The sequence below is a fragment of the Neoarius graeffei genome, chromosome 3 (assembly GCF_027579695.1).
Source record: "Neoarius graeffei isolate fNeoGra1 chromosome 3, fNeoGra1.pri, whole genome shotgun sequence".
In the NCBI taxonomy this organism is placed as follows: Eukaryota; Metazoa; Chordata; class Actinopteri; order Siluriformes; family Ariidae; genus Neoarius; species Neoarius graeffei.
The window spans coordinates 3,241,692-3,255,951 of record NC_083571.1 but is presented as its reverse complement, the minus strand read 5'-3'; the positions used below and the strand labels follow the sequence as shown (position 1 = coordinate 3,255,951).

Genomic DNA, 14,260 nt, shown 5'->3' with positions numbered 1-14,260 from the left:
AATTTTGGAGGTGATCCGGAACCACGTCTGGATCCAGAAATTTTTAAAAGGATATAGTGCAAAATTTAACATTTTCAGTTTCGAACTGTGCTGTCTAACGCTGTAATAATACATAACAATAAAAAACAGCCCAATAATAATAATAATAATAATAATAAAGTAATTGCTTATCTATCTTTTTTCGGGGAGGGCCCCTCAAAGTACACTTGCTAAAGTCGGGGGGGGGGGGGGGGGGGGGGGAAGCAGATCACAAATGTTTGAGAACCCCTGGTGTAAACCAAATGGAGTGGAAAAGGCCATCTTTTCACTGGATAAAGGAATCAAGGGGATCTGCCAATATCCCTTTGTTAAATCCAGTGTCGAATAAAAGCAAGCCGTACTTAATCGATTGAGGCGTTCATCAATGCGAGGTCTTGGATATGCATCAAATTTAAGACACAGCACTGACTTTTCTAACATCCACATAGAACCAGACCATCCTGTCAGTCTTGGGAACTAAGACCACTGGGCTGCTCCAGTCGCTTTTCAAAGTCTTGGTTACCCCCATGCCAAGCATGGATTTCAGTTAATCCCAAACCACATTTTTCTTGCACTCCAGGAGCTGATATAGGCAGCTGCACACCACCACCCCTAGGGGAGTCTCTACGTGGTGCTCTATGAAGTCAGTGTAACCAGGAAAGGGTGAGAACACATTGCAGAATTCCTACTAGAAATTTACAATCTGTGCTCTCTGGAACAGTGAGAGGTGGTCTCCACAGGGGACCGGGATGCGTTGGGCCACACCTTTCTGACTTACCTCTGGGCCAAGCTCTGCCCTCTCAGGAACCTCCTCTCTCCACAGTTTCAGGAGATTGAGGCGGTAAATTTGACATTCATTCATCACCCCTATCTGTGCTCCTGACCTCATAGTCAACTTCGCCAATTCACCATGTGACCTCAAAGGGCCCTTGCCACTTGGCAAGTAATTTTGAGCTCAACGTGGGCAATAAAATGAGCACTTTATCTCCAGATGCAAATTCCCTTAGCTGTGTCCCTCTGTTGTACAGGCGGGATTGACGTTCTTGCACCATTTCTACCAGTGCATCATACAAAAAGTGTTCTGAACTATGGATGCACAGCGTGGTTCTCCAGCTGCACCTCAGAGAAGAGGAAAGACCTGCAGCGGATCATCAGGACTGCATCTAAAATCATTGGTACCCTTCTCCAATCCCTGGAACAGATCTACTCTGCCAGGCTGAGAAACAGAGCCACAAAGATTAGGACTGATTGCACCCACCCCGGACAATGTCTTTTTGACATCCTTCCCTCTGGCAGGCTTAGGGTCATAAAGTCACGAACAGCAAGACACCAAAATAGCTTTTCCCCAGGGCTGTAAAAGCTCTGCTAGAGGCCTGATCCGGACTTGGACTCACACTCTACATCTTACTGTGTTTGGCTACATTGTATAATTACATACTGCAATTTATACTACTGCTTTTTAAAAGGTTATGCATATTACTTATTTATTTTATTAATATGCTGCTGTGATTTGAGCCCTCAAACAGTGTTTCATTGTATAGTAAATGTGCAATGACAAAGAATCTATATCTGTAACAAGTTCTCCTAGGTTAGGTGACTCATTGCATGGAGATTTGCTCTCAGGTCAAGAACATACTGAATTTCAATTTTTGCTTTGAGAAGGTCCCTCCTCCCAATTTGCTCTAATGATGTCCAAGATGCCACAGGACTTGTGCCCATATTAAATTCAAATGGGGAAAACCTGGTGGAGATTTGTGGGACCTCACACACTGAAAACGGAGGGTCTAGCCACATGTCCCAGTTTCTAGCATCTCCATGAACAAATGAATCATGTTTTTAAGCATTTGATTAAATAGTTTGACCGGTCCATCCCCTTGTGGATGGTAAAACACACTGGTACAAATCAATTTAATCTCCAATTTGTACAGTTTGTACAGTGTACATGACATGAAAGTAATGCCTTGATCAGACAGGATTTCTTTCAGAATCCTTACTCAGGAGAAACTATAGAAAGAGAGTGCCTCTGCAACACTATGGGCAGAGATATTGCGAAGAGGCAATGCTTCTGGTCATCACGTTGCATAATTCACCTGTTTTAAATGATTTTTTCTTTTTTCTTTAGACTTTTGTAAATTGTAATTTTAATTTTGTAACTTGTGCTGCCTCTTGGCCAGGACGCCCTTGTAAAAGAGATTATTAATCTCAATGGGTCTTCTTTCCTGGTAAAATAAAGGTTTAATAATAAAAAAAAAATGACTAATACAAAGCGATATTGTTGTGCAGATTGAACTAATGGCTCGACGAGATCCATCCCAATTCGTTCAAAGGGGAGCTTGATTAATGTTAATGGGCACAACGGCACCTTTGGCATGGCTGCTGAATTTATCAGATGGTATTCTTGACAAGCTGCACACCACATGTGGACATCAGCATGAATCCCTGGCCAATAGAAGTGGGCCATGGGACGATTGTGTTTTTCCCCCTGACCAAAATGCCCATGGTTTATGATGAGCTGCATGGAATAAAAGTTCCCTACAGTTCTTTAGAACCAACAACTGTGTTGTCTCTTCTTTAGTTTGAGTGTCCCGCATCAATTGATCTAGCCCATCCTTAATAATGGGAAAATGCAGGAAGGAAAGTGCAATGTTAGGCTGGAGGTTCTGGCCATTGATGTTCTCACTCGGTCAAAAGCATGCCTCAGAATCTCATCTCAGGGCTGCTCCAACGGGAAGTCCCCAGAAGGATTTCCCAAAGAGGGAGGAGGAGCAATGCCCTACGCCCTCTGTCTCATCATGATGCGGAGCTGACAAGGACAGCCCTGGGAACACTTTCCCAACCAATGTTGCTGTGGGATTCCACCATGACATGCTACTGCAGGATCCCTCCAATACTAATTGTTTTATTAGGTGTCCTAAACCCTGGCCAATCTGTCCACAGGATCAGTGGATGGGGGAGGCTTGGGCTAACCGCCACCTCCACACTATGTTTTTCTCTCCAGAAATGAACAGTGACAGGCTTTAGCAGGTATTTGTGAACATGCTCGTGTACGTACCTCACTAGTCGTGTATTTCCTAATGCCCCACATTAAATCAGGCTTTGATGCATGGAGATCTAATTACAAACAGAATCCAAAACAACCAGATGTGTACCCCCTTGCATACTCACAGAGATGCGGTATGTTCCTGCTTGATCGGGGAAGCCCGTGGTGCATCAGAAATGCGAATCAGAATCCCCACCCTTTTATAGAAATGCTGATTCAGGGAAATCCAAGCCTTCCTGCTGCACCGACAGACCTGCCTGGACTTGCTCCTGCTTCCAGTGGGCACAGATGGGTTCACCTGTGGGCACAGAGGGGGTTAACAGCAGTACAGACACAGAAGGAGAAAGGGGTGAGAAGATACAAGGAAAGACAAGTGTGGGGAGTGGGTTTCGGGGGAAACTGGCCCCCATCTCCATGGGGCTGGGGTAGAGGAGGGGCGAGGGAGACAGATACCAAGAGCACTGGCTCCTGGAAACACCATCATGTGGTCCTCTGCCATCAGACTGCCTCCTCCAGTGATGCCATATGGTGACACTGGATCCACGACAATGTCTCAGTTGGCAGCTACGCGACAAACTGCTCCAGTGTCCCTCAATTGATAAAGGCTTCAATGTTGCACTCACCTGCCAGTAACCACCATAGGCAGGAGTCTCAGAGCTGTTGTGTGAAAGCAAACAGGTGGCCAACCTCACCGTATACCAGTGCATGGAAGCACTGGTGATGGTCTTCCAGGTTGCGGCTAACCCACTACAGCATACCCAGCTTTAGGTCCAGGTAATCCAGTATGCTGGTGGGCCATGAGCTAGGTTTCCCCCAACAGGAACGGCAATGTGCAGGCCGCCCACCGTGAGGTTGACCATGCCCTCACCTCTGCAACGTGTTAGCTCAATGAAGTCTTCGGTGAACAGGCATGCTGGCCACAGGAGTGACCGCTGGACTACCCGCTGACTAGAAAAGGCTCTGGATCACCTGCCAGTCCTCTGCCTGGGCCTCAAACAGGGCCTGGAAGCGCCACCCCTGTTCAACAGACAGTGCCATGAGGTCTTGGTCCTCGCACTGGAGCTCATTGACAAGTATCTGGAGGAGCTTCCTTACTGTTTCGGACTCCATGGACGCGTTTGTTCCTCACTCCCAGGTTTTGGCACCAGTGTAACAGCTCTGTATGCTGGGACAATGATGAACCAGGAGACAGGCGCAACAGTTCAGTTTGACTCCTTGCCGTTCACAGCTGATGCTCAACAACACCCTCGCTACCACAGAGGGGTTGTACAATGTATCAAATGCAGGGGTTCCAATAATAGTTGCATGTGTGTTTTTGTTGAAAATAAATTATTTCTTGATGAGGGATTTTGTTTTTCTCTGAATAAGTTTTTTCAATTAAAGGTTGGATTTTTCTCATGTTTTCAGTGTCAGATGAAACCACTTCAACAAAATGTAGTCCCCCCCTCCTTTTACTAATCTTTACAAGCAGTGCCAATAATCATGGAGAGCAATGTATTTTAAAAAATGAAATGAAGTTGACTTGACAAAACATGAAATGTCTTGAGTTCATACTGTCTGCAATGAAATACAAGTTAAAAGTACATTTAGAAAGTACTGCTTTCTTTTTTTTTTCTACCATCCCTACATTTTCTGATTGGCGGTTGTAGATTGCTGCAATTCTTTGGAGTCAGAGTTAAGCAAAATAAATAAATAAATAAATCTTACACCTTCAGTTGGTACAAAACACAGCTGCTACACTTGTAACTAATATTAGATCAGATCACAGCAGCTCCATTTTAGACTCCTCACTGGTTACCACCAACTTTTAGAATTGATTTTAAAGATCTTACTGATGACTTTTAAAAGCACTTCATGGTTTAGCTCCCAGATACACTCCTCTATGAGCCAGCACACAGCCTCAGATCCTCAGGCAGGGCTCGACTTGCTGTTCCCAAGTCCTACCTCATGATTAAAGGTGACTGGACTTTTGCAGTCAGGGCCCCTCAGCTATGGAGCTCCCTGCCTTGTGAGGAGTACTATAGCTGGCTTTATGATGGTAATCCTAAGAGGCTTGCAGGATCAGTGACATCTTTTCAATCACTTAAAACATCTCTTTAAGAAAACATTTTAATGATAGCACACAGCTTTATTTCCAAAACATCTTACCCATTTTATTATTACTGCTGCTATCTTGATTTTCCATTTATTTATTTTTATTCTAATTGCCTGATTTTATTCCCTCATTTTTGTCATTTTAATCCTTGTAAAGCACTTAGTAACTCTGTTTTGAAAAATGCTCTATAAATAAACATTACCATGATAAAGCCTTGGAAACTGAACAAATGGCAATTTGTAGAAATATAACATCGATAATCTACATAATGTCGCTGTCAGGTCAAAACCTGCTATGTGACATTTTTCCTTTTTTTTACAGGAGACGTAAAAAACTGGGGGCGGCACGGTGGTGTAGTGGTTAGCGCTGTCGCCTCACAGCAAGAAGGTCCTGGGTTCGAGCCCCGGGGCCGGCGAGGGCCTTTCTGTGTGGAGTTTGCATGTTCTCCCCATGTCCGCGTGGGTTTCCTCCGGGTGCTCCGGTTTCCCCCACAGTCCAAAGACATGCAGGTTAGGTTAACTGGTGACTCTAAATTGACCGTAGGTGTGAATGTGAGTGTGAATGGTTGTCTGTGTCTATGTGTCAGCCCTGTGATGACCTGGCAACTTGTCCAGGGTGTACCCCGCCTTTCGCCCGTAGTCAGCTGGGATAGGCTCCAGCTTGCCTGCGACCCTGTAGAAGGATAAAGCGGCTAGAGATAATGAGATGAGACGTAAAAAACTGAATAAAACTCTGAAATAAGCTAAGAAGTCAGTAAAAGTTTACTTGTTCTATTATTAGCTTGGTCAGTTAAATATCCATCAAAATAGCTAATTGCAGCATTATACTGGCGTAAATTGCAAAAAAAAAAAAAATCATCCTTGAGAACACATAAGAGGTTCTGCATGTCAGATATTTGCACATATAAGGTTTTAGACATGCAAAACCTCCCATGTGCAATCTGAGTGACTAAGAGTATTGTGTGCAGAATCTGCTGTGCGCGCCACTAGATACACATAGTTGACAGCGCACACAGTTTATTTGGACCCATCACATGAAAGGGATTGAATCTAGTCTCTTCTGGATTACCCATTGGTCCTTCCATTTTCTAATTAGCATAAATGGAAGCACGAGGTCAAAATTGACCAATCAGTATAGAGAACCCAATTTGACCTAAATTGTCACATAGCAGGTTTTGAACTGACAGCGACGATAAACTCCTGTCCATAGACTCAGCCACAGAGGGTTTTTTTTTTTTTTTGTGACAACACATTTTTAAAAAAGTGAATATAAAATGATTGGATTATTATTTCATTTAATATCGAACAAACATTTACATTTCATGGCATTTGGCAGACACCCTTATCCAGAGCGATATATGGAAGTGCTCTGCAGTCTCTGTAAAAACACGTCCTCATGCTAGTTCACAACATCAAAAGTCACCTTTAAGCAAATTTAGTCTGATTTTAGATTGCAAAGTCACAAAAATTCAATATCAGTTGCATTTCAGATGAGATGGTAAAAATTCAAAATGTCAAGATGAAAATGCAGATTTTTTTTTTTACATTTAAATTCAGATTTTAAATGGCATGAGCCTAAGTTCATAAGTCTATCCTGTGTGAATGTGCTGGTGTGCTTTCAGAGTACTCTGTCGAGTAAAACTCTTCCCACACTGTAAGCAGTGATACGGCTTCTCTCTTGTGTGAATGACCTGGTGTGTCTGGAGATCACTTTGTTGAATAAAACTCTTCCCACAACCTGAACAATGATATGGCTTCTGTTCTGTCTGAACACACTGGTGTCGCTGAAGATTACTGGGATGGGCAAAATTTATTCCACACTGCACGCAGCAATGTGGCTTTTCTCCTGTGTGAACGCGCTGGTGTACTTTGAAATTACTCTGTCGATTAAAACTCTTCCCACACTGTAAGCAGTGGTACGGCTTCTCGCCCGTGTGAATGCGCAGGTGTGCTTGGAGATCGCTTTGTTGAATAAAACTCTTCCCACATTGTGAGCAGTAATACGGCCTCTCTCCTGTATGGATCCGCTGATGTGTCTGAAGATTATTCTGCTGATTAAAACTCTTCCCACACTCTGAGCAGTGGTATGGCTTTTCTCCATTATGAATGCGCTGATGCCTTTGGAGATTACTGTGTTGGGCAAAACTCTTCCCACACTGTGAGCAGGGATACGGCCTCTCTCCTGTGTGACTGCGCAGGTGTATTTGGAGATCACTCTGTCGAACAAAACTCTTCCCACATTTTGAACAGCGATACGGCCTCTCTCCTGTATGGATCCGCTGATGTGTCTGAAGATTATTCAGCTGATTAAAACTCTTCCCACACTCTGAGCAGTGGTATGGCTTTTCTCCATTATGGATGCGATGATGCCTTTGGAGACTGCGGTGTTGGGCAAAACTCTTCCCACACTGTGAGCAGTGATACGGCCTCGCTCCCGTGTGACTGCGCAGGTGTCTTCGGAGAGTATTCTGGTCAGTAAAACTTTTCCCACACTGCAAGCACTGATAAACTTCTTCCTGCATTTGCAGAGGACCAGAAATTGTTTGCTGAATACTGGAGTTTCTTGCCGGCATCAGATTCTGAATAATCATCTCTCCTGATTTGATCAGTCTCTCATATTCCTCAGAGTGGCACCTTGCGAGGTGTTCGCAGAGATGAATTTCAGATGCATAGGAACGTGAACACCAGAAGCAGGAGAAGACTTGTAACTGGGCATCATCTTTTTCTGGAGAAAAAAGAAGACATTATAATGTAATGTAACGTGTAATGGGGGAGTTTGAGTCTTTAAAAACACTCTGATGCACAAGATCAAACAGCCAACACAAACGAAAAGCAGGTCCTTAGGGCAGTGATGGATCCCCAGGCAGAACAGATTTCTCTTCCCCCAGGGCCCCGTTAGTGCTAATTCATTAATGAGCAGAAGGCCTATGGCCCCTTTCACACTTGACATTAACAAGCATCCAGGATAAATGGATCATAAATGAACAGCATTAAGCACGTGTGTGAATGGGGTCAAATGCATCTTGAAGACACATTGTGATCCCATCACTCAAACCACAATCAGAGGTGATCTAGGACACATACAGCTATATTACATTTGTAGTGTGAACTTGAATGTGTTTCAGTGCTTCTTAGACAACAAGGAAGGACTGCCTAATTGAATATCATTACTTTATTCTCCAGCTAGGGCAATCATTGTGAGGTTGTTTGGGGGCTTAAAAACAAACAAACAAAACCCTGAACATTGGAGAACACCACAGTTAGGATAAAGGATAAAAGGTGATCTATACAACAATAACAGCAGGAAGGACAACCGGTGACAGGGTCATGGGCAGCCAAGGTTCACCGATTTGCAAGGGGCACGAAGGCTAGCCCAGATGGTCCAATCCCACAGAAGAGTTACTGTAGCAGAAACTGCTGAAAAAGTTAATGTTGTCAAAAATGGTGTCAGCATTAACTTTTTCAGTAGTTTGAGCTACAGTAGCTCTTCTGTGGGACTGGACCATCTGGGAAAGCCTTCGTGCCCCAAGTGAATCAATGAGCCTTCAACACTCACGAACCTGTTCCCGGTTCTTCTTTGGACCACCTTTGGTAGGTACTAACCACTGCATACTGGGAACAATCCACAAGATGTGCCATTCTAGAGATGCTTGGACCCAGTCATTGAGCAATCACAATTTGGCCCTTTTCAAAGTCCTTGTCCTTACACTTGCCCATCTTTCCTGCTTCAAAAACACATCGAGTACTGACTGTTCTCTTGCTGCCTAATATATCCCACCCCTTGACAGGTGCCACTGTAACATCATTAATGTAATTCACTTTATCTGCCATAAGGGTTTTGGTGAACTGCTCTTGGTCTGGCCTGTCACCTAGGACCTGTCTGCCTTGGGAGACCCTAACAGGGGCGTAATGCCCCTGACAACATAGCTCCTAGGATCATTCAAGCACACAAACCCCTCCACAACAATAAGGTGACAGTTCTAAGAGGGAGTTCACCAAAACCCTTATGGATAATAAAAGATCAAGGACCGTGACATCACCCGGTATGGCGCAGCCGGGGCCCCACCCTGGAGCCAGGCCCGGGGTTGGGGCTCGTATGCGAGCGCTTGGTGGCCGGGCCTTTGCCCACGGGGCCTGGCCGGGCTCAGCCCAAAGCGGTGATGTGGGCCCGACCTCCTGTGGGTTCACCACCCACAGAGGTAGCCGTAGGGGGCTGGTGCACTGTGGATTGGGCGGCAGTCGAAGGCAGGGGCCTCGATGACCTGATCCCCAAACACAGCAGCTAGCTGTTGGGACATGGAATGTCACTTTGCTGGGGGGGGAACCTGAGCTTGTGTGGGAGGTTGAGAGGTACTGGCTAGAGATAGTCGGGCTCACCTCCACACACAGCCTGGGCTCCAGAACCCAGCTCCTCAAGAGGGGCTGGACTCTCCACTTCCCTAGAGTTGCCCATGGTAAGTGGCGGCGGGCTGGTGTGGGCTTGCTTATAGCTCCCCAGCTCAGCCGCCATGTGTTGGAGTTTACCCCAGTGGACGAGAGAGTCGCCTCTCTGTGCCTTCGGATCAGGGAGAGGGCTCTTGCTGTTTGTGCCTACGGGACGAATAGCAGTATAGAGTATCCGGCCTTTTTGGAGTCCCTGGGAGAGGTACTGAGAGGTGCTCAGACTGGGGACTTCAACGCTCATGTGGGCAACGACAGTGACACTTGGAGGGGCGTGATTGGGAGGAACGGCCTCCCCGATCTGAACCCAAGTGGTGTTTTGTTAATGGACTTCTGTGCTAGTCACGGTTTGTCCATAACGAACACCATGTTCGAGCATAGGGGTGTCCATAAGTGCACGTGGCACCAGGACACCTTAGGTCGGAGGTCGATGATCGACTTTGTAGTCGTTTCATCTGATCTCCGGCCCCATGTCTTGGACACTCTGGTGAAGAGAAGGGCTGAGCTGTCAAATGATCACCATCTGGTGGTGAGTTGGATCCACTGGCGGAGGAGGAAGCCAGACAGACCTGGCAGGCCCAAAAGTATGGTGAGGGTCTGCTGGGAACATCTGGCCGAGCAGTCTGTTGGGGAGGTCTTTAACTCCCACCTCCGGGAGAGCTTCTCCCAGCTTCCGAGGGAGGCAGGGGACATGGAGTCTGAGTGGACCATGTTCTCTACCTCCATTGTAGATGCGGCTGTTCGGAGCTGTGGCCGCAAGGTCTCCGGTGCCTGTCGTGGCGGCAATCCCTGAACCCGGTGGTGGACACCGGAAGTAAGGGATGCCGTCAAGCTGAAGGAGTCCTAATCGGGCCATGTTGGCCTCCGGAACTCCTGAGGCAGTTGATGGGTATCGGCAGGCCAGGCGTGCCACAGCTCGGGCAGTTGCGGAGGCAAAAACTCGGAACTGGGAGGAGTTCAGTGAGGCCATGGAGGAGGACTATCGGTCGGCCTCGAAGAAATTCTGGCAAACCGTCTGGCACCTCAGGAGGGGGAAGCAGTACTCTGCCAACACTGTTTACAGTGCGGGTGGGGAGCCGTTGACCTCGACTGGGGACATTGTCGGGCGGTGGAAGGAATACTTCAAGGATCTCCTCAATCCCACAGTCACGTCTTCCATTGAGGAAGTGGAGGCTGATGACTCAGAGGTGAACTCATCCATTACCCAAGCCGAAGTCACGGAGGTGGTTTGCAAGCTCCTCAGTGGCAAGGCACTGGGGGTGGATGAGATCCGCCCTGAGTATCTCAAGTCTCTGGATGTTGTGGAGCTGTCTTGTCTGACACGCCTCTGCAACATCGCGTGGCGGTCGGGGACAGTGCCTCTGGAGTGGCAGACTGGGGTGGTGGTCCCGCTTTATAAGAAAGGGGACCAGAGTGTGTGCTCCAATTATAGGGGAATCACACTTCTCAGCCTCCCCAGGAAGGTTTACTCCAGGGTACTGGAGAGGAGAATTCGGCCAACAGTCGAACCTCGGACTCAGGAGGAACAATGCGGTTTTCGTCCTGGTCGTGGAACACCGGACCAGCTCTATACCCTTCATAGGGTGCTCGAGGGTTCATGGGAGTTTGCCCAACCAGTCCACATGTGCTTTGTGGATCTGGAGAAGGCATTCAACCGTGTCCCTCATGGTATTCTGTGGGGGGTGCTTCAGGAGTATGGGGTTTGGGGCTTTTTGCTAAGGGCTGTCCGGTCCCTGTACGAACAGAGCAGGAGTCAGGTTCGCATTGCTGGCAGTAAGTCAGACCTGTTCCCAGTGCATGTTGGACTCCAGCAGGGCTGCCCTTTGTCACCGGTTCTGTTCATAATTTTTATGGACAGAATTTCTAGGCGCAGCCAGGGGCCGGAGGGAATCCTGTTTGGGAACCACAGGATTTCATCTCTGCTTTTTGCGGATGATGTTGTCCTGTTGGCTTCTTCAAACCAGGACCTTCAGCATGCACTGGGGCGGTTTGCAGTCTAGTGTGAAGAGGCTGGGATGAGAATCAGCACCTCCAAGTCTGAGGCCATGGTTCTCGACCGGAAAAGGGTGGCTTGCCCTCTTCACGTTGGTGGAGAAGTCCTGCCTCAAGTGGAGGAGTTTAAATATCTCGGGATCTTGTTCACGAATGAAGGAAGGATAGAGTGTGAGATCGACAGGCAGATCGGTGCAGCCTCCGCAGTGATGCGGTTGCTTTACCAGTCCGTCATGATGAAGGAGCTGAGCCAAAAGGCGAAGCTCTCGATTTACTGGTCGATCTACGTTCTGACTCTCACCTATGGTTATGAGCTTTGGGTAATGACCGAAAGAACAAGATCGCAGATACAAGCGGCCGAAATGAGTTTCCTTCGCAGGGTAGCTGGGCGCTCCCTTAGAGATAGGGTGAGAAGCACAGTCACTCGGGAGGAGCTCAGAGTAGAGCCGCTGCTCCTCCATATCGAGAGGAATCAGCTGAGGTGGCTCGGGCATCTCTTTTGGATGCCTCCTGGACACCTCCCTGGGAAGGAGGCCCTGGGGAAGACCCAGTACACGCTGAAGGGACTATGTCTCTTGGCTGGCCTGGGAACGCCTCAGTGTTCTTCCCAAGGAGCTGGCAGAGGTGTCTGGGGAAAGGGAAGTTTAGGCTTCCATGCTCAGACTGCTGCCTCCGCGACCTGGCCCCAGATAAGTGGATGAAGATGAGATGAGACTTTATCTGCCAGCATTTCTTGTTTTATGGCTGATTGGTGAAAAGCCATCTCCACTCCAGCGCTTGGTAAGTCAAACCATGCTGCTATTTCACTATGCTGAGGTATGAACAAAGGCCGAGGAGGGAAGAGTCATGACGCGCGATGTCCGGCGCTAAACTGCCTGATCACCATCTACCTCTATGTTTCCATCAGGCTTTTGAACCATTGATTATAATCACCATCTACCTCTATATTTGCAATTTTTCACAAGATATTGCACATTTTGCATATTGTTTGATTTTTTAAAATTGTTTATTTTCATTTACTTTCATATTTTGCATTGCATATGCACTTTATATTTTATATACATTTCCTTTTATATTAGTAAGCATAGTTTTGGTCAGGTAGTTGCAAAATAAGAATTTCATTACCCAATAATAAACCGTTGTGTCTGTTATTGTGTATATGACAAATAAACATCTTGAATCTTGATCAGAGGCTACAGGCCACTCTGGATGATGCAGACTGGGAGACATTCCAGCACAGCTCTGGCCACGACATCATTCTGTTTACGGAAAACAGTCTACATGCCGTTCCTGATGGGGGAAACTGTTAGCATCACCATAGTCAAAGTTTTCCCTAACCAGAAGCCATGGGTGGATCAATCCATCTGCAAGGCTTTTAATGCACACTTCCTACAACCAGAGACATGTATGCTTATAAGGCAGCTTCCAACAATCTATGCAAGGCAGTGAAGGAAACCAAAGCCAAGAGGAAGTACAAAGAAAAGATGGAAGCCCAATTTGAGCAGTTGGACAGCTGTCTGTCTGTGGCAGAGCATGCACACCGTTACAGGTTATAAAGGGAAACTCCTCCCCCCAGCACATGCTGATGCCTAACAGGCTGGAAATGTTTGCTGATGACATGGGTGCTAGCGGGCCTTATAAGCAACAATGACGAGAAGCCCGACCTGGGTGAGGTGGAGAACCTGGCTTTATGGTGTCAGACCAACAATCTCTCCCTGAATGTTGAAAAGACAGATAGCTGTGGACTTTGAGAGGTTATCCCATCAGTGGATTTTTTTCCCCCAGATGGTACAGGCATAAAATTAGGGCTCAAATTGTGAAAGAGTGGTTCAGGGAGTATGAGTAATCATTTTTACACATGAATTGGCCACAACAGAGTCTTGATCTTACCCCCACTGAAAGTCTTTGGGATGTGCTGGAGGAGACTTGACACAGTGGTTTGACTCTCCTGTAGTCAATATATGATCTTGGCAAAATTAAAGTAACTCCAGATTGAAATGAATCTTATGATACCGCATAAGGTTGTTGAAACAATGCCACAGCAAAGTGTATGAGACAATCATATCTCAAGGCACTCCAACGAAATATTATAATATTAATGTGCGCAACTTTTCTTTTGGCCAGGCAGTGTAGTTAAATTTTTTTTGCACATTTAGGCCTGCTTGAGTTTTTTTTTTTTTACTATTCACAATATTTTAATGCATTTCTATTTGAATAAATTTTTTTTTGAGGGGTGGGTATTGGCCGATAATATCCATCAGAAATCAAAGACCGTTTTTTTTTAAATTAGTATCAAAAAAACCCTTCCTTCCAATTTCCAGAAGGAAGCAATTTTGATCGTTACATTGATGATGACGAGCACAAAGACCCGTATCCTCCAGCTGAATGTTGAAGGACTTACAAGAACTAAAAGAGACCTTATCCACCATCTTGCAGACGAAAACACCACCAGTGTGATTCTCCTGCAAGAGACCCATGCTGACAGCGAAGACAAACTCACAATTGAAGGCTACAGCACTATAGCCTATATACTCAACAAGTACCATGGTACCTTTGTGCGTGAAGGCGTCCACATGAAATCCATCCAAAAATCCCCAGAGGGCAGCCAAATCCAGTGGACCTGTGCCACCATCAAGAATGTATCCATAATGAACATATATAAGCCCCCGCCAAATG

At 46.4% G+C, this 14,260-nt stretch overlaps 1 protein-coding gene across 1 annotated transcript in view; it reads right to left on the bottom strand.

Moving 5' to 3' along the window:
• Nucleotides 1–6,430: 6,430 nt before the first annotated feature.
• Nucleotides 6,431–14,260, bottom strand: part of LOC132883082 (zinc finger protein 665-like) — a 35,242-nt gene continuing 27,412 nt past the window's right edge. Inside the window, exon 7 of the mRNA XM_060916269.1 lies at nucleotides 6,431–7,579. Within this exon, the coding sequence (XP_060772252.1) occupies nucleotides 6,742–7,579 (838 nt within the window). The 3' untranslated portion in view covers nucleotides 6,431–6,741. The remainder of the gene's footprint in view (nucleotides 7,580–14,260) is intronic.